The 19,429-nt window shown below is 42.8% G+C and overlaps 1 protein-coding gene across 4 annotated transcripts in view; it reads right to left on the bottom strand.

Moving 5' to 3' along the window:
- Positions 1-19,429, bottom strand: part of STAB2 (stabilin 2) — a 403,506-nt gene that overhangs the window by 192,033 nt on the left and 192,044 nt on the right. For all 4 annotated transcript variants that reach the window (XR_004540109.1, XM_033951740.1, XM_033951739.1 and 1 more), the window contains exons 25-30: positions 17,143-17,301; positions 13,025-13,120; positions 10,188-10,283; positions 7,978-8,025; positions 7,127-7,263; positions 5,995-6,109 (exon numbers count right to left, since the gene is read on the bottom strand). Coding sequence is in view for 3 of the 4 variants with exons in the window: in XM_033951740.1 (XP_033807631.1) it covers positions 5,995-6,109; positions 7,127-7,263; positions 7,978-8,025; positions 10,188-10,283; positions 13,025-13,120; positions 17,143-17,301 (651 nt within the window). In the remaining variant the exon portion in view is untranslated. The remainder of the gene's footprint in view (positions 1-5,994; positions 6,110-7,126; positions 7,264-7,977; positions 8,026-10,187; positions 10,284-13,024; positions 13,121-17,142; positions 17,302-19,429) is intronic.

Raw genomic sequence — 19,429 nt, 5'->3', positions numbered from 1 at the left:
TCTCCCTTCCTTTTACTTCCCCCTTGTCCAGCAGTACCCCTTCTCCCTTCCCTGTTCCCATTGTCCAGCAGTACCCCTTCCCTCCTGTCCAACAGTATCCTTTCTCCCTTCCTTCTTCCCCTCCTCCCCTTGTCCAGCAGTACCTGGTGTACACTGGGCAGGAAGAGAAGCTCCGGCATCAGCGTCAGCTGACTAGCAACTTCCTGCAGCTGCATCTTTTGCTGGGACTCCTGTCTTCGTGTATCCGGCAGATATGCGAAGGCAGGTGTCCCATACGATGGGGGGTTGCTAGTCAGCTGACGCCGGAGATTCTCTTCTTTCCCAGTGTGCAAGATTGCGCCAGCGTCAGCTGATTTGCAACTGCCTGCTGCTGTCGCGTATGCCGGGACTTCTGCCTTCGCGTATCCGGCAGATACACGAAGGCAGGAGTCCCAGCATACGCGACGGCAGCAGGCAGTTGCTCAGATTTCGGGATCAGGTTGCCCAGTTGCAGTTGCCCAGATTGCGAGTTCGGGTACTAGACTGTGTATTCCTGTAGACCCCCCCCCAACGGCCCTCCCGACAATCGCAGCAGAAGGGTACCCAACCCCTCCTGCCGGTCCTCCCAATGGCCTCCCCTAAGATCGCCGGCAGGAGGGTACCCAACCCCTCCTGCTGGACCCCCCCCCCAACGAACCCTCCCACCCCGGAACCCCCTTAGTCTTACTTTCCAAGTTGGACCGGACGGCTCCTCACACGTATGGCCAGCAGGCTTGCCTCCGTCCAAATGAGGCAGGCCCGCCCCCCCCCTGCCCAACCCACAGGATCCTAGGGCCTGATTGGTCTAGGCACCTAAAGCCACTCCCGCTATAGGAGGGGCCTTAGGTGCTTGGGCCAATCAGGCCCTAGGATCCTGTGGGTTAGGCAGGGGAGGGGAGGGGCGGGCCCGCCTCATTTGGACGGAGGCAGGCCTGCTGGCCAGACGAGCAAGGAGCTGTCCGGTCCAACTTGGAAAGTAAGACTAAGGGTGGTGTTTCGGGATGGCGGGGTTTGTTGGGGGAGGGTCCGGCAGGAGGGGTTGGGCACCCTCCTATTGGCGATATAGGGGGCCGTTGGGGGGGCCGGCAGGAGGGGTTGGGCACCCTCCTATCACTGATCATAGGGCGGCTGTTGGGGAGCTGGCAGGAGGGGTTGGATATCCTCCTGCCGCGATCGTTGGGGGGGGGGCGGGTTCTATTGACAGGAAGGGTTGATCTGACAAATGCAAGTTGGATCGAGAGTAAATGCGGCAACGTGCGAGTTGGATCGAAAGTTGGAGGAGACAGACAACATGGCGGAGACATCTAACACCCGGTCACGAACACGGTGAAACACAGGTAAATAGCGGTTCCTAGAAGGGGGGACATTGGCCTGCGGGGACAAATCTATTCACCGTTTTTGCGGGCGGTGAAAGGATTTGTCCCCGCGTCTGCGGCGATTTGCTAATGAGGTCACCATAACCCGCAGCCAAACCGCAGCCACGCAGCGGTTCGCTGCGGGGATCGCTCCCCGTGTCATTCTCTAGTCTGTATACCACACCTAGATACAGGCATTTTTCTCTGCCTCTTGCCAGGTTTACCCAGAGGGACTCCCCGGTGTACTTGACATCTGTGATCCTGGTGGTTTTGATGTCCTCTTTAATGTATAGAGCTACCCCCCCTCCTAACCTGCCCTCTCTGTCCTGACGAAGTAGATTGTAGCCCGGTATAGCCATATCCCACCCATGTGAGTCCGTAAACCAAGTTTCAGATATTGCCACCACATCTAGGTCGGCATTCCTTATTTCAGCCTCCAATTCTAGAACTTTGTTACCTAAACTGTGTGCATTGACATACATGGCCCTCCATATCTTGTGTTTGCTAAGTCCCTGTGAGGCGTATCCTACCTGAGTCGGTGTGACTCCTAAAGAACTGTTTGCAATGTGGGTACTTACCTTGGACATGGAAGCGGAGTTTCAACTCACCTCATCAGGATAATTCCTTTCTGCACTAATATGTGAATGGGTACCCTCCCCCGACTTACCTAGTTTAAATCCCTGTGAAGCAGGCGGGCTAGTCGGTGTCCGAAGACGTTCTTACCCTTACTGGTCAGATGGAGTCCGTCTGGTCCCTGAAGTCCTTGTAGCGCTTCCCCATGGTTTAGGAATCCGAAGTTCATATCCCGGCACCATCCCTGTAGCCACTTGTTCGTCCTCAGGATACGTTCATCTCTGGCTCTTCCCTTGCCTCTAACTGGGAAGATCGATGAGAAAACCACCTGCGCTCCTGTCCACTTCAGCCTCTCACCCAGTGCTCCAAAGTCTCTGGTGATGGTGTGTTCCTGGCAGTGTCGTTGGTTCCTATGTGGACAAGAAGCATAGGAAAGTGGTCTCGGGGTGTGAGTAGTCTATCCAGACTGGCGGTGACATCTCGTCCACGCTCTAATCCTCCAGTGGCGGTGGTGAATGCCATATAGGATCTTGAAAATTAGGCAGGTACATTTAAAGTGAATCCTAGAAATCACCGAAAGCCAGTGAAGTTTTGACAGAAGCGGGGAAACATGACCGAATTTGCTTTTTGCAAAGATCAACCTAGCCACAGTGTTCTGGATCCGCTGAAGTCTTTGAAGATTTTACTTGGTTAGACTTAGATAGATGGAATTACAATAGTCCAATCTGGAAAGAATGATTAATTGTACAAGGACAGCAAAATGTTGTTGGCAGAAGCAGGATCTCACTTTCCTCAACATGTGAAGACTAAAAAAACATTTTTATTACCAGAGAGTTGAGATGATCATTAAAGGCAAGTATAGAGTCAATAATGATGCCCAAAACTTTGCTTGAGAATTCGATCTGCAGTGTGGAACCAGAAGGTAGTGGAATGAGCGTGGGTAATTGATCTAATTTTGGGCCAAGCCAGAGTAGTTTTGTTTTGGACTAATTCAGCTTCATTTGTACAGAGAGGGCCCAGGATTGGAGTTTCGTTATGCAAGCTGTTATATTTTTGTTGAGGTTATTTAAAGAGGCCAGCTGGGATTCAGTGCTGAAATAGTATTTTCTAAAGACAAGTAGACACCTATGACTTTAAAAAATTGGTTTAAAATAAGTGTAGAAAATGAGCTTCCATTAGGCACCCCTTATATAATTGCCCTCCAAGTGTATGTGCTTTTAGTTTATGTGAATAAGGAGCATTTTTAATCTCAAAAGCAGCAAGTGGGGAGGAGATCGGGCTAAGATGGTGTCGAGAACAGACGCCTGAGAGGGAGGTTCTGAGCAGTCGGTGTTTCACTTGCGCTAGTACCAGCGGCCTTTTCCATTGTAATGGGAAAGAGGAAGGGAACTCCACGCTCTAATCCTCCAGCGGCGGTGGTGAACCCACAACGTCTGAGGCAGACGACTTTATCTGCAGCTTTCTCCCTCTCCAGTGAGCCGATGCACACTACTTCAGGGGAGAGCCCACCAATTTCAGGCGATCCTGGCTTCTACTCCGATCGGGCATCTCTAAGCCTGGAACAGCGGCTGGTCCCGCCCCAACCAGGAAGCACACCAGTGCTTGCAGAGACTGAACTAGCTGAACCCAGAATGGAGGTTTCAGCTCTCAGCGTTGGAGGCTCTCCTGTGCCAACTTCTTCGGGAAAAGATACAGTAGAAGAATTATCAAGCACTGGAGCAGAGGTGAGAGGTGCTTCTGGAGCCTCTTCTATTCACTTTGGGGTGCTTGAAAAGCCACAAAAAATTGACTTGGAAGCATTATGGCAGGCCATATCAGTAATGGATGCTAACCTTAAACTTTCTTTTTCAACTTTAAGTATTGATTGTGGAACTATCTTTTCCAAAGTTGAGCAACAAAGTTTAGCCCTTACAAAGGTAAATGAAAAGTTGGAGAATCAAGAAGAAAAGATTCGAGATATGAAGGTAGTAGAAAATGAATTGGTGAAGGAAAGAACTTTTATGGCAAGGAAAATGGAATCTTTTGAAAATCAATTAAGAAAAAATAATTTGAGACTTTTGAGTTTTCCTAAGTGTCCTTTGATTTCTCCATTGGATATGGTAAGAAAGTATTTTACAGAAATTCTTGGTATTCCAATGGATAATTTACCTCCGATTGTGAGAGCTAATTACCTTCAAATGAAGAAACCTGTGGGTGTTTCCACTCCTAATGAGGCTCAAATTGATAAGGTTGTTGACATGAACTTAACAACTTTTTTGGAAAGTTCGCTTGAGGTCATAACTGAGAGGAAAACTTTGCTGATAACTCTTTCTTTGGAAAGCGATAAAGAATATGTATTGCGCCTTTATTTTAGACATATAAATGACCAGTTTTTGGGCTCTAAAGTGCAAATATTTCCTGATATGTCTCAGAGATCCCAGAGGCGTAGAAAGGATCTCTTGGCATTAAGGCCAAGAGTCCTAGCCCTGGGAACAACGTTTCTGTTAAAATTTCCTGTGAAATGTTTTATTACCTATCAGTCAAAGAATTACTTGTTTTTGGAGTCTAAACAACTGTTAGAATTTGTAGAATCTAGAGAAGGTGAAGTATCTGTAACTTAAGATATGTAACATCATAATCCGGCTGTTGTGCCAACTGAGTATTGCTGTTTTCTTACTTGATATTGTATAATTTTTTGTTTATTTCCTGAAGTCCGTTCTCAAAGTATTGTGGTCGATATAATTCGACAGAAACTTTTCTTTCTTGTTTTTTTTTCTGTGGAAATTATTGATCTAATTCAAGTAATTATATATTATACTTGACTGTAAATAAGAAAAGTGATACATAATAAAATACAAAAGCAGCAAGTGTAAATAATACACCTATAAAATCTGTGCTGAAAAAAAGTGCTATTTTATAAGCCATGCTTAAATTTAGGCATGGTTTATAGAAGAGGGCTTAAGACTGGAAACTGCACCTAACTTTAGGCAGGGCCATTTGCACTAATGAAAAATGTGGTTTAAATGATCATGCCTAAATTTAGGTATGGAGGTCCTAATTCTGTAATTATATGCATAATTTAAGGAATGCCCCTGATCTGCCCATGACCCCCACCCATTTCTGCACCCTCTTTTTTGGCTCACACATAAAAGTTAAGCATGGATCCCATGCCTACATTCACATGCATAACCCTTGAGTCTAATGCCAATAATTTCTAGTTAAAATGCCAATTATTGGCTCTAAATAGCTCGCTATTCAATTAAATTGCATGAACAGCTTGGGTACACAACCAAATTGCACACATAATTTTTGGCACTTTTTATAGAATTAGGGGGCAAAAGCAGTGGCATAGCAAGAGTAGGAGGTGCCTGGAGTGGTGTCACCCCCACCCCTGCCATGCAAGTGCACGCTTTCCCTCGCCACCAGGAAGTGACTTCATAAGGAGAGCTGAGGCTGGCGCGAGCAGCAGGTTGGAGATGCTGCTCATATCAGCGAAGAGTTAGAGGTATAGTGGGGAAGGGAAGGCATGCACACATACAGTCGGAAAAGGGCAGAGAGGAGGAGAGGTGCCAGCCCCACCAAGATGGTCCCACCAAGTTAGTCCACTCCCCTGCCCCCTTACTACACCACTGGATAAAAGTGTCCACAAAATTAGCACGTACTATTTCTACTGGTGGCTTGTAGCTGGATGGTGGGGGGTGGGGGTGGGGTGTGTATTTTATTTATGTAAAATACTTCTATTCCACGAATCACTAGGACAATGGAATATGTACATCTGTCTGCTTCTTCCCCCCTACCTCCTAGATCTAATCAGGCCCATAAGAATAACTCGTTTTCTGATAGCTACAATTACATGTGCTGTGGAACTCACACATACTTTTAGCCACATTTGAGGAGGGAAATTTTCAGCCAGACCTGGGTAAATGCCTTTGAAAATTGATCTCATGAGTTTATAATATTGCCATCCCTGGACTATTGTATTTGTGTTGTGTAAGTTATTTTTGTACAGCAGAATATAGGTACAGTCTATAGCTAAAGGGATCTACAAATATTTTAGATGTCGCTTTACCCCATTCTCTTTCATCAAATGCAAAAATTGACTCTGTAGAGTAGTTGCCAGTGGACTGGGGGAAGACATGTTCTGGAGAAAATCAAGTGTATAAAGACTGTTTAATACGTGATATCTGAAAGAAAAATACACAGACAATGGGTGGCAGGTTAGAAAATGCAAATATGGAGGCAGAAGACATTTTGAGTCACATTCTATAAATGGAACCCATAATTTGGCTCCAGGAAAAATGACACTAAGAACTCTTTTATAAAGGACATGTACCTTTTATACAATAGCAGTTAGAGTAGATTCCTACATCCAACTCTAGACGTATGCCAACTGAAACCTGGTGTAAATCCTGGTGTGCAAGTTAAGCGCAGATCTCCCATATTCTATAACACTGCACCCAACTTTTAGGAGTGCCCTGAGTTGCCCATTTCCCTCCCATGGTCATGTCCCCATTTGGGTTTCACGTTATGGTAATTGGGTACTCAGCACTATTGAATAGCGCACAGCCAGATGCATACACAGATCCTAATTAGTGCCAATTAACATCAATAATTGCTTGTTAGCATTGATTGGCTTGTTATCCAATTAGGTTGTGCGCACATCTTGGATTGGTACCCATATTTGGGCATCGTGGCCCTGATTCTATGAAGTCTGCCTAAAGTTAGTTGCCTACATCAGCGCACCTAGCCAATGTAGATACCACTTTGGCTGTACCCACAAAAAGGTGGTATATCAAATCTATGACCCTTTATTTCTAATTGAAATAATTCATATCCCTAATAATATATTTGATTACTGCATTAATCTGTTTGTTCACAGTTGAATTTGGAGCACATGTTCAGCAAAAAGTGTCAGATAACATTTTATTTTAATGAATTACTTTACAACTCTTTTTGTAATAAAAATAATAAATCAAATTTAGAAATCAAAGATATTTTACTTTATAAGTAGATGTGCGTTTAGTAGAGTTGAACACTTTGCAAACAAGTTTGCTGTATTCATGGTTTGTAAAGCAGAAGAAAGTAAATAATGTGCTCTTTGAAAGCATGCTTTAATCAATTCTCCTCTAAATTTCCATTTATTTTCAAAACAACAATTCATAAAAAATAAATTAAATTTCTGGGAATCAGAAACCACCTACTTTAATAATGTTGGACTATTGTCTTTAGATGTCCAAAAGGCTTTGTCCTCTTGGTTCATGTTCTTCATAGCTTGAAGTGAGGGCACAAGAACAGTTATATTTTTAGCTTCTGACATCATTGTGTTGATGGTAGCATCCTGTATCACAAACACAGATTTATTATAAATTTATAATTATTACAATTACTCGATATAAGAACAAAACATAAGAATTGCCGCTGCTGGGTCAGACCAGTATACTGTCTTTTATACAAGTCCATCAAATTGGTTTACAATAAAAAGTTAAAAAATATATCAGTCATTCACTCTTTACATTCCTCTGTTCCACTCCACTTGCCGCTCCACTTTCTCCATGGACAAGCAGGATAGACAACAGCCACACATGTGGGTGTTGTCACAGCTGATGGCACCGAGTGGGTGATATCCCAGCTGATGGCGCCGAGTTATCCTTGTCAAATAGCTCAGATTAAACTTTAGAAAGGCTTCTGAGCATGCATAATAAGTTCCCGCCCTATGGTGTCTGTTTGAACATTCAATTCTTGTCAGTTATTTTTTTAATTGCCACAGTGGCCGGAAGCATAGATGCCCTTGTCATCATATTTCTTCTTATTTTACCACTATGAAGAAAAAATGGGTTCTAAACACTGCTCTTCCTGCTCGGCAAAGATGTCAGTTACCGATTTACATGAAATTTGCTTAAAATGTTTGGGCTCTAGCCTAGAGAGTTGCGCGGGGACAGAAATCCCACCCGTCCCCGCCAAAATCCCACCCATCCCCAACCGTCCCTGCAAGGAATCCCTCCATCCCCGCCCAAAGAGCATCTTAAACAAAATGGCAAGGCAAATCACTTACGTTTATTAATCTGTAAAATGCAGCTGCTTCTGAAAGGGAAGCCAGCATCTGTTCCAAGAAAAGGGAGAAAAAAGACTTGTGAGTTTTCTAAATTAGTAGCACAATGTCTTGCCATTCAGATCATATTTTCATACTTTTTGGAATCAAAAGCATGCAATTACAATTGCAGCAATAAATTACAATGCATGATGCATCAGCCCTGGAACTCTTTTAAAAAATTGGCTTAACATTAGCTACCCTCTAATCTTCAGGTACTACAGATGATTTTAATGATAGGTTACAGATCACTAACAGCAGATCAGCAATTTCATGTTTGAGTTCTTTCAGTACCCTGGGATGTATACCATCTGATCCAGGTGATTTATCACTCTTTAACTTGTTGATGTGGCTCACTGCACTTTCCAGGTTCACTGAGATTTCTTTCAGTTCCTCTGCATCATCACCCTTTCAGTTCAGGTAGATCGTCTTCCGTAAAGACCGAAGCAAAGAATTCATTTAGTCTTTTCACTATGGCCTTAACCTCCCTAAGTGTCCCTTTTGCTCCTTGATGAGTCAATGGACCTGCCGACCAGGGGATGAAATATTCTCTCACACTGAGAAAGTATCTCCAGGGGGCTTCTGCCCAGGAGGGAAGGGTTAGGATGGCTATTATAGTGGGAGATTTGATCATTAGGCATGTAAATAGCTGAGTGGCTGGTGGATCACTTGGTCACTTGCCTGTCTGGTGCAAAGATGACAGACCTCATGCATCACCTAGATAAGATTTTAGACAGTGGTGGGGAGGAGCCTGCTGTCTTGGTACATGTGGGTACCAATGATATAGAGAAATGTGGTAGGGAGTTTTTGGAAGCCAAATTTGGGCTCTTAGGTAGAAAACTAAAATCCAGAACCTCCAGGGTACCATTTTCAGAAGTGCTCCCTGTTCCATGTGCGGGGACTAAGAGACAGCAAAGCTCAGATGCGTGGATGAGGCGATGGTGCAAGGAGGAGGGTTTTAGATTTGTTAGGAACTGGGTGACATTCTGGGGAAGGGAAACCCTAGTCCACAAGAATGAGCTCCTCCTTAACCAGGGTGGAATCAGCTGCTGCAATCGACATTTAGAAAGGAGATAGAGCAGCTTTTAAACCAGAAACTGGGGGAAGGCCAACAGATTCTTTTCTAACATCTCCAGAGTTTATATTTCTGCAAATTAATGGTAATTTCATTTCCACTTAATATTTTGCAAAATTCCTCCCATGACATTAAGAAGGAAATGACAGTTTTAGGGGTTGTTTTAGACACAGGTTTTTAACCATGAAATTACAGATTGTCATGACTGTAAATACATGTTTTGGTCAACTTCTTAAGCTTCACCACCTTAAACTATTGAGCTCGACCTATGATCTTAGAATTGCTGTACAAGGGATGGTTTTGTCAAGGTTGGACTATTGCAACACACTCTACCTTGGAATTTCCAAGACAAGAGGGTTACAATTGATACAAAATGCTGCGGCAGGTTAATTTTGGGTGTAGATTGACACCAATTTTTAAGAAATTGCACAGGTTACCAGTTTTATTTCGAGTACAACACAAGCTTATTTCTGTGATCCATCAAACTTATTATCAAATACCATGGTATTTTCAACAAGTCATTGCGAACTATAAACCAAGCAGATCTTTACGATCTGAAAATAAAAATCTATTAACCTCAAGGAAGCAAGGTTACACCAGAGCAATGACATTCTGCAGAGCTAGTGTTAAGATGTGGAATGCTTTGGTGGGTCAGTTGTGACAATGTATTGATCAGTTTCAATTCAAGAAACAGCTAAAAACCCAATTGTTTGTTACAGTATTCTTATGACTTAATAGTCCTTTGGAAAAGAAAAGATAGTTCTACCCTGTTGATTTTAAGATTTTAGTTTGTCATAATTATGTTTGTTTTAACTCATGTGATCCGTTTAGTTCTTAAGTTGTATAGAAAAAATTTAAATAAATAAATAAAGAATTTCTCCTCTATCATTCTATCCTGCACTAAGGATTGGAGTTGCATTTAAAGAAGGGACCTCTGTACATCTTCATGTGTCAATAATTCTTTTGTCAGTGTAATATAAAATATATTAGAGCTTGCAGAGAGTAGAAGCTTTATTTTGTCAACTTTAAACCTTTGATTTCCCACAAATCTCTTCCAAATGGAGCAGATATGCAAGCAGAAAATATATATACTAATTACATTTAATGCATTTCCATAACATATTGTGCCATCTCCTTCATAGCCTTCTTGACAAACACATTTCCAAAGGCCAAAAGATGTTTGCTGGCAAGTTGCCTGAAAAGATGAAGGAAAAACAGGAGTTATTATGAGCCCAAGATGAAAATATGGACTATAAAAATGAACTTATTATGGGGGCTGAGTCAAAAGATTTATCTGGCTAAAATTGGGGTTTAGCAGATTAAATCCAATTTAACCCTTCTAACTGCTTAATCCCCCTTATTATCAAGCTGCACTGCTGAACAGCATGAGCAAAATGCTGAGCTGGTTATTCTGATCCTATGTGTGGCTCAGTATTTAGCTTGTGCTGCTTGATAAAAGGAAGGGTAAATTTGTGAGGTTAAAATTGTAAGCCATTGGGGCCCAGATGCACTAAAGTCAGCGACTGTCGCTAAACTAGTTTTGACTGCTTTAGCAACGATCATATTTGCTGACCTGATGCACTAAATGGTTCACCGTGTGTTTTTCCCCTTGATCGTCCATTTTCCGATCCGGCCATGCAAATTAGCTAAAACCCCATGCAAACTAGCCAAGTGATTGATGCACTAACATCACTTGGCTATGCTCCCCCGAACCCTCCCACCTGTTACCTTTTTCACAAGTTGGGAGCAGGAGAGAGGCGGTCCCAACTCCTCCGAGGCCCACCAATCCAAAATGGTGGGCCTTTCCCTCCCTGGTGCATCATGTGATGTATGGGGAGGGGTCTAAGGCCCCGATTGGCTCAGATGCCTAAGGCCTCTCCCAATCAGGGCCTTAAGCTCCTCCCTCTGTATCCCAGGCCTTAGACTCCTCCCTCTGCCAGTGTCTGTTCGTTGTGGAACGTCGGGGTGGGCCGTCATCGGCGGAGGGGTGAGTGGGGCTTTTTTTTTAATGGGGCAGATATTGTGTGTGTATAACACACATACAACATCTGTGTCCATTAAAAAAAAAGGTTTCCTGCCCCGAACAGCTGAGTGGCAGGAAGCTGCTTTCTGGGTTTCCCCTGCTGGCTCTGCACATGTGTGTGAGTTGCTCTCACATTGATCCATCGGACAGGGGAAAGACGGGGATTACAATGAACCTCCACGCGAATCATTTGCATGCAAAATTTTTGCATCAATAGCATGTGTAGAATCTGTCAAAAATCGGATCGGAGCAGACCCACGTTTAGTGCATCTGGGCCTGGGTCAAAAAAACAAAAAACACCAACAATCAAAAAAGAGAGGCAGGTGCATCACAAAAAAATACCAGAAAAACAAGAGTACAGTATACAGTATTTAGAGAGTAGTGGCTTTAACATCAGCTCTAGAGGTAATGCAAAGCCAGACATCTACAAAAGTCTTGGGTTCCCCAGAGAGATGTTGATCGATGATTGCACCTACAATAAGATGATTCCCAAGAAACTAGTTTAAATTATAGCCCACACTCCACCCAGTCTTTGCCTTTGTATATTTCAATCCACAAACTGTGTTCTGTTGCATTTAAGCACCAGTTTATAGAATAGTGCATAGCCAGAATATTTGTGTTTATGTGTGCATCACTGTTTAACAGTTTGATGGTATAGCCATGGGTGGGCCTGGCCCACTCAGTTTCACTTCAGGTCCACCCAGTGGAGATGCACATCATTAATATAGCTGGTGGGATCCCTGGGCCCCACCAGCTGGAAATCTCTTTTCAGAATTCCCCAAGCAGACTCCTCTTTTCAACAGTCAGCTGCTGACGCTAACACGCTCCCTTCCTCTCACACATGCTCAGTTCAGTTGGTACCCTCATATATGTGTTGAAAAAGCATGGTCGAACAGAGAATACAACAGGATGTGAGGGCAGGGGAATGCTGGTGTCAGCAGTTGGAAATGTTAGGTATAATCAAGAAGGGTATTACAACCAGAATGAAAGAAGTTATCCTGCTGTTGTATCGGGCGATGGTGTGTCAGCATCTGGAGTACTGCATCCAATATTGGTCGCCGTACCTTAAGAAGGATATGGCGTTACTCAAGAGCGACACATCTGATAAAAGGGATGGAAAACCTTTCATTCGCTGAGAGATTGGAGAAACTGGGTCTCTTTTCCCTGGAGAAGAGGAGACTTAGAGGGGATATGATAGAGACTTACAAGATCATGAAGGGCATAGAGAGAGTAGAGAGGAACAGATTCTTCAAACTTTCAAAAAATAAAAGAACAAGAGGGCATTCGGAAAAGTTGAAAGGGGACAGATTCAAAATGAATGCTAGGAAGTTCTTCTTTACCCAACGTGTGGTGGACATATGGAATGTGCTTCCAGAGGATGTAATAGGGCAGAGTACGGTACTGGGGTTTAAGAAAGGATTGGACAATTTCCTGCTGGAAAAGGGGATAGAGGGGTATAGATAGAGGATTATTGCACAGGTCCTGGACCTGTTGGGCCACTGCGTGAGCGGACTGCTGGGCACGATGGACCTCAGGTCTGACCCAGCGGAGGCATTGCTTATGTTCTTATGTTCTCTGTTGACTGTTGTGAGACTGAGCCTGCTTTAGGAATTCCAGTAAGGACTCTTCTGCTGGTGAGGCCTGGGGATCCCTGCCAGCTAAGGTATTAATTTTGATTGTTTTGGTGGTGTGGGGTGGGGTGGGGTGGTGATGGGGGGGGGGGGGAGTAGAGCAGAAATTGTGGTTTATTGTCATCCAGTCCACCCCCTGGCCCACCCAAAAACTGGGGTCTGGCTACGCTCTTGGTCTCCAGACTTCCATCTAACATTTTTATAAAAGTGAATATATTACAGCTATGGCCAATTCAGAAGAATCACACTTGTTAGAAAATAGTATCTCAGAAAGAAACTTACCAGGTAATGACATTTTTGTTCTTGTTCCAGACAAGTGTTTATTGGTTCACACTGAATACCATCACCCCGAAAGCCCTTTTTACATTCACAGTCACTCTATAATGCCAACCAAAAAGGCAATGAAAACAAACAGTAGGGCTAAATCACAATAATGCATGTGCAATAGAACTTTCATTGTAACAGGAATTTAATACTCTAAAGACCTATGTTTGAAAACATTCAACCTAATTCTATAAAAAGCTTTAAAAACTGCACGCACAAATTTGGGTTTGCTCACAATTTGCATGTGCAATTGTTAGCGCTAATTGGAATTAAAATTTATGTGCATATTTTAGGTACAGAATCCATGTGTAAATTATCATTAGTTCTACATAACATAAATCCTAATCACAAAAATAGTACAACATTATGGTGTGATAAGTTTAAAATGAACAGATGTCTACACACATATAAAATAGCAATAACAAACTCTTATAAAAATGACATAAATACATTAATAAGGAAATGTGTATACAGTGTTCCCCTGCAAATTTGCGGTTCGCGAATCGTGGATCCAGTCTTCTCCAACCACCTCTTCCTGTAGTAAAGTCGGGTTACACCAATCAGGAGCTGCTTGTCAAAGCAGCTCCTGATTGGTGTAGCCTGATTTTACTACAGGAAGAGGCAGTAGGAGCAGACCGCGAGTAATTTCCTTCACCCGCTGGCACTCCAGCTACCCTCTTCTGCCTCTCTACAGCTTGTCTCCCCTGCCTAAAAACTGCATTTTCAGTTTTTCAAAATTTGTGGGGGGTCCTGGAACGGAACCCCCGTGAATTTTGGGGGAAGTACTGTATACACATATGGTAATATTGTTAAACAGAAACTCACAAAAATTGAACATAAATAGAACCAATAATAAAGAAAATGCATGTAAACATTTGTGCTCTATGGTATTAAAAACAGAGGACTAGTTGTACTATATCTAAATATTTTTCACATTTTGTTAATTAAAATCGTTTGTGCTTGTAGTGGGAATGGGAAGGAGAGCTGATTAACAAGATATAAAGTTTGATGACCGAAGTTGTAGCATGTTGAACCTTAAAGACAATGAAATGCTGAATACCCTAGTGGTTGCTGCAAATGACTAATAAGTCAATAATTGAGTCCAGTGCCTAAACAGGTACCAAAAGTAGTGCCTTCTGTAGGAACTCTGCTATAGGATTACTCTCTGTACATGTAGAGATCAATTTTATAATGGGGTACCTATCCAGACCATAAACTATAAGGGAAAGAAGGCGCCTATTAGCATAACCAGGTATATACAGTACATGTCTAAACATTTTGGTATGCACGCCATATTGCTGGTGTAAATGCTTATGCTTGGATTCAGGAGATATGCATGTAGCTTATAGTATTTTATCAGTTATATGTGCAAATACGGCACAGATTGTGCCCATGGCAACACCCACCTGTAAAGTACTCCTATCAAAGACATTGCCAAACGCTGCATTTTCAAAGGCTTTCATTTTCAAGGCAAATGTATTTTCAAAGGTATTCAAGTCCATACACAACATGGTGCCCTGCTACATATTAGCCAAACTACCACCCTACGTCCTGAACTGACCCCTCCGCTCCCAGGAGGAAACATGGCTAAAATTACCTCCTGGCTGGCGCTTCCGACTAGAAACTCCAAGACGCAGATCCTTCTCCCAATTCTTACCAAGATACTGGAATCAACTAAATCCACTCATCAGATCCCTCAAAGGACTTTTGAACTTTAGGAAGGCAATAAAAATCTACCTCTTCACCTAATATTTATTCTGTATCATCAACTCAGGATGAATGTGTATTAGACAGCTTCCACTATAGCCATATTGCTGAACTGTTTGTATCTCATTTGTTTGGGATGTATTGAGCTAAATGTTCCAATTCTGACTGGGCTGTTGTATTTTTAAATACCCCTCTATCAGGCTCATAAACAAAAAACATAGACATCCAAAAAGCATCCTAAATTGGCACTTAGATGTCTTAATCACCAGGATGTCCAAGTGCTGATAATTATTATGTATGTTACCTTGTAACCTGTTCTGAGCTCTTTGTGAAGGATGGGATATAAATCGAATTAAATAAATAAAGACTAGCACATAGCTGGATTACTGTCATTTATCCATGTATATAATCAGTTCACATATGGGCCTAGATAACTAGAATACCATCATTTGGAGTGTACAACAGATTTACATTTACATTTATTTATATTTTTTATACCACAAATTTTGTACTGGACAGGTCTAAGTGGTTTACAGTCTATGAAAGAGATTTGACAGAATAGGAAAAGAACGCACAATTTTGTGGAATAGACTGCATGGATGGCCTGGCTACGGTGTGGGTGTTCATATATTGTATGGAAACGTATGGCCACCAGAAAGAACAAAGGGGAGGGAGAATTAGGACACATGGAGGGGCATTTTTGAAAAAAATGTCTAAGTCTTAGATGTTTCCAGTTGAACGTTCAAAGTTGGAGAAACAAAAATGGCCATTTTCGAATGGCAAACTGCTGGACATCAAAAAATAATGTTTTTTTTTTTTTTTTTAAATTGTCTACTTAGATGTCTTGGTCACCAGGATGTCTAGGCCGCCAGAACATCTAACTTTATACCCATTTTCGATCAGAAAAATATCCAGGTTGAAAACGTCTTAATCCTGACCATTTGGACATGGGTGGGATCAGAATAGTAATGAACTGGCCACATAGACATCTCGACAGAGCAACAGGACACCTTAGCCGGGACACTGCTGTGAACTTCACATAAAAGGTGCCAGATGTATATCTCACTATAACCTTCTTATAATTTAGGGTGAATCCCCCCCCCCACAAAAAACCTTCTATACCCTCCTGTGTACCACCCCAATAGCACTTATGGCTGCAGGTGGTACCTATATGACAATATAGTAGGGTTAGGATGGACTCGCTCCTTCTACCATAAATGTAGTGGTTAGAGTGGCTTATGGACCTAGGTCTTCCTCTCCATGGTTCACTAGCCCACACACCAGACTACTTAAGACACCTTTGTGCAGCTCTACTAGGCTTCCCTATACCAGATGCTACTGTTTAAGAGACAAGTATATACCTTTTGGTTCTCATTTTTGTTTGGTGGAAGGGGGTCAGTGAGCACTGGAGGAGTGTGGGTGTGTCTTACCTTGATGCATGCAGTGGTCATTTGGTCAGTCTGGGCATCTTTGTGGCACTTAGACCCTTCTAGAACAGGTCTAGTTCCAAACGCATAAGTTCTGTCCAGGATGTCTTGCAAAATGTTTGATGATCGCTGCAAGACGTCCATGTCTAACCCACCCTTTGGTACGCCCATAGCCTGCCGATCGCTGCTCTGGATGCACAGAGGCTGGAATACCTCATTAGACATACAGAAAGACGGTTTCAATTATCAGCACTTGGACATCCTGGTGATTAGGACATCTAAGTGCCAATTTAGGATGCTTTTTGGATGTCTATGTTTTTTGTTTATGAGCCTGATAGAGGGGTATTTAAAAATACAACAGCCCAGTCAGAATTGGAACATTTAGCTCAATACATCCCAAACAAAAATGTCCATCTTAGAGAAATTTTTGAACAGGAAAAACATCTGTGTTCCCCTTTTGAAAATGACCCTCCCATAAATTAAAACTATCCTTCCCCTCGCTAAAAGGCATTTCCCACACAGGAAAGCTAGGGACCTCCCTCCACTTCAAACTCACTGAGCTCTGGAACAACCTTACCTCCCCTCTTCGGAGCTTGAGCTCTCTCCAAGTTTTCCGCAAACATCTGAAAACCTGGCTTTTCTCAAAAAATGTAAGTCTCCCTCCAACTTAGGAATCAAGGAAACTCTTATATCTTGGCATCCCAAGTCCTCTAAATTTTCTTCACACTTCTACCTCTAACCCTCTGTTGTAGTTCCTTCCTATTTCTCCTACTGTAAACCGCGTCGAGCTCTACGAACGTGGAGATGATGCGGTATACAAACCTAAGGATTAGATTAGATTAGACCCTAAGATGGATGTATTTGCACAAAAGATATCTAAAAACAGTCATTTTCCAAATAACATGTCCAGCTTATAAACACCCATAAACTAGACACACTTACCTGACCCGGGCCAATGTAAATGCAGGTAGAATTAACATGGCAACCCCCATTACTAGGTAGGAAACAATTATTGATTGCTGAGCAGTCCAACCCATTACCAGCCCATCCAGGTAGACATACACACTTGTATGTTCCAAGGCCTGTCTGAACACATTCTGCCTGAATGGAGAAACAAAAATTAGCTCAGTGTGTGAATACAAATTTCAATTCACTAATGTGAAATGGTGTGGCAAGCCATGTCAGTTCACTTTTTAAAGATAATGTAGAGAAATAAAACATTTTTTGATCTGAAGAAGAGTTACCTTTGAATGCTAATCAAGCAATGCACTAAATTAGCCCAATAAAAAAGGTATCGTCTTCATTCCCTTTGTTATATTTCGATTTCTTTCTATATATTATTTTAATTCACAAATTCAAATACATTTCAGTATGGTTAATTTCTGCATGCTCTGCAAGAGATTAAATAAAACCTATCTGATCAGAACTGTACTAAGCAAGAGTAAAGGAGACCAAAGGTTTGCATTATCACGGTCAATTTCTTACAGCAAGCTTACATGGCATTTAGAGACCTACTATGGAAAGTTTGCACATTCAACTGTAATTACACCTTCTTTGATAAAGGACTAACAGAGAAATATATTGCAGTTGCTAGGAAGCATATGATATTGGGGTAGATTTTCAAAGGGGTTTAGAAGACAGGAAGAGCTCCTGCCCAATGAATCCCTAATCACTGGCTTCTTCAGTATAAGAAAATCACTTTCTTTAGCAGTCAAAAAACTAGCCTTAGAAGCCAAGGATACAACCTGTGACAAGGATCTCACCAGCCCTACAGTGGACCGGGAGGAAGAGCCGGTGTACCCTAATAGAATCCCTGATGTTAGAACTGAGAAATATCTCTGAACTAGGAAAAATCCTATTAGCAATCCTGATAGGGCTATTGTACCTTTAAGGAGTCCAAAAGTTCTGTCTGTCCCCAATAGTGCAGAGCTCTTTAAGAACTGCTCTATCCCTGCTAAAGGGAGGCGGGGCTATCTGCTGAGTATCCCTCTTCAAGAGCTTTCCTCATCAGAAGGGAAGGAGTCACAGCTTAGAGAGGAAGCCACATCAAGGCTTGGAAGGAAGCCAGCTTCCCCTGCAGAGCCTAGCCCTGCATGATACAGCTCACCTGGAGAAGGAGCGGATTGGGACATGGAAGAGCTAGCAGATATAGAGTACAGCCAGACTACAGGAGTCTTGGGGCTAGATTCACTAAGGACACCGATCATGTCCCAACCACTTTGAGACCCCGACCCGATTCACTAACCTTACTCCCGATCCACTCCTGATCCGATCCGCACATGTAAATGAGGGGGAATGGCATGCATTTGTAGGAAGGCAGTAATTCAATAAAAAATTTCAGGAAAACCGACTGGGCTGGCTAATTAAAAATAGGCAACTGCTGAGGACCAGTCACTCGCATCCCTGCTCTCTTCCCTGACTCTCTTCTTGTTATCCTGCTCTCTGCCCCGACTCTCCTGCCCTTCCCCACAGTGCGAGCCCATGGTTTTAACCCATGAGTTTAAAGCAGGTTAAAACCATGGACTCACAAAGTAAAAAAGTAAAAAAAAAAAAGAAAATGTTTCAAGCTCTGTAAGTATGCACAGACCATCTACAGGCAAAGAAGATGGTCTGCGCATGCATTGGGATCGCTTTGCAGTGATCCGTGCAGTCAGTTGGGGGTGTGACTTCGATCGCCCCCATTTGCATAAGGACACATCGTGAATCAGGCGGCCGGCAACCTCACGGATCGGATCGCTAACAGTTCGGATCGGAACCGTGAAGTTAGTGAATCTAGTCCTAAGGGAGAAAGTCCTATGAATTGGTCTCAGGGCTCTGCTTTACTAAGCCCAGCAGAGGAGCTAATGGTCTGTGAGTAAGGCTACTGAGCCGTGGAGCATACTTTTGTTCTGATGTTTTTTGTTGTTTTTTTTTACTTGTTACTGTGCGATAAGACTTGTGCCTGAGGCTTCATTGTGGGTTTGGCAAGCCCACTATTTGGACTGTGTTCAGAGACGGTGTTTGTTTTCATGAAAGTTTGCTACTGCATTTTGACCTGTGTCATTTGGGGGTTTCCAACAAGGTTTATGCTGGGAAGAGAAGGGAATAAAGCTTGTATTTTTTTGGGCAGGGCAGCCAAACACTGAGGGAATAGGCTACACTTCCTGCCTGCTTGAGGGGTCTGGTTCCTCCTAAGCAGGTTAATAGCTAGAACCAGAGACAGTGCTACACAAAAGAAAAGGACAGGAAA

The sequence above is a fragment of the Geotrypetes seraphini genome, chromosome 7 (assembly GCF_902459505.1).
Source record: "Geotrypetes seraphini chromosome 7, aGeoSer1.1, whole genome shotgun sequence".
Classification (NCBI taxonomy): domain Eukaryota; kingdom Metazoa; phylum Chordata; class Amphibia; order Gymnophiona; family Dermophiidae; genus Geotrypetes; species Geotrypetes seraphini.
Note: the sequence above shows the minus strand (reverse complement) of the source record. Positions and strands in the feature narration are given on the sequence as shown.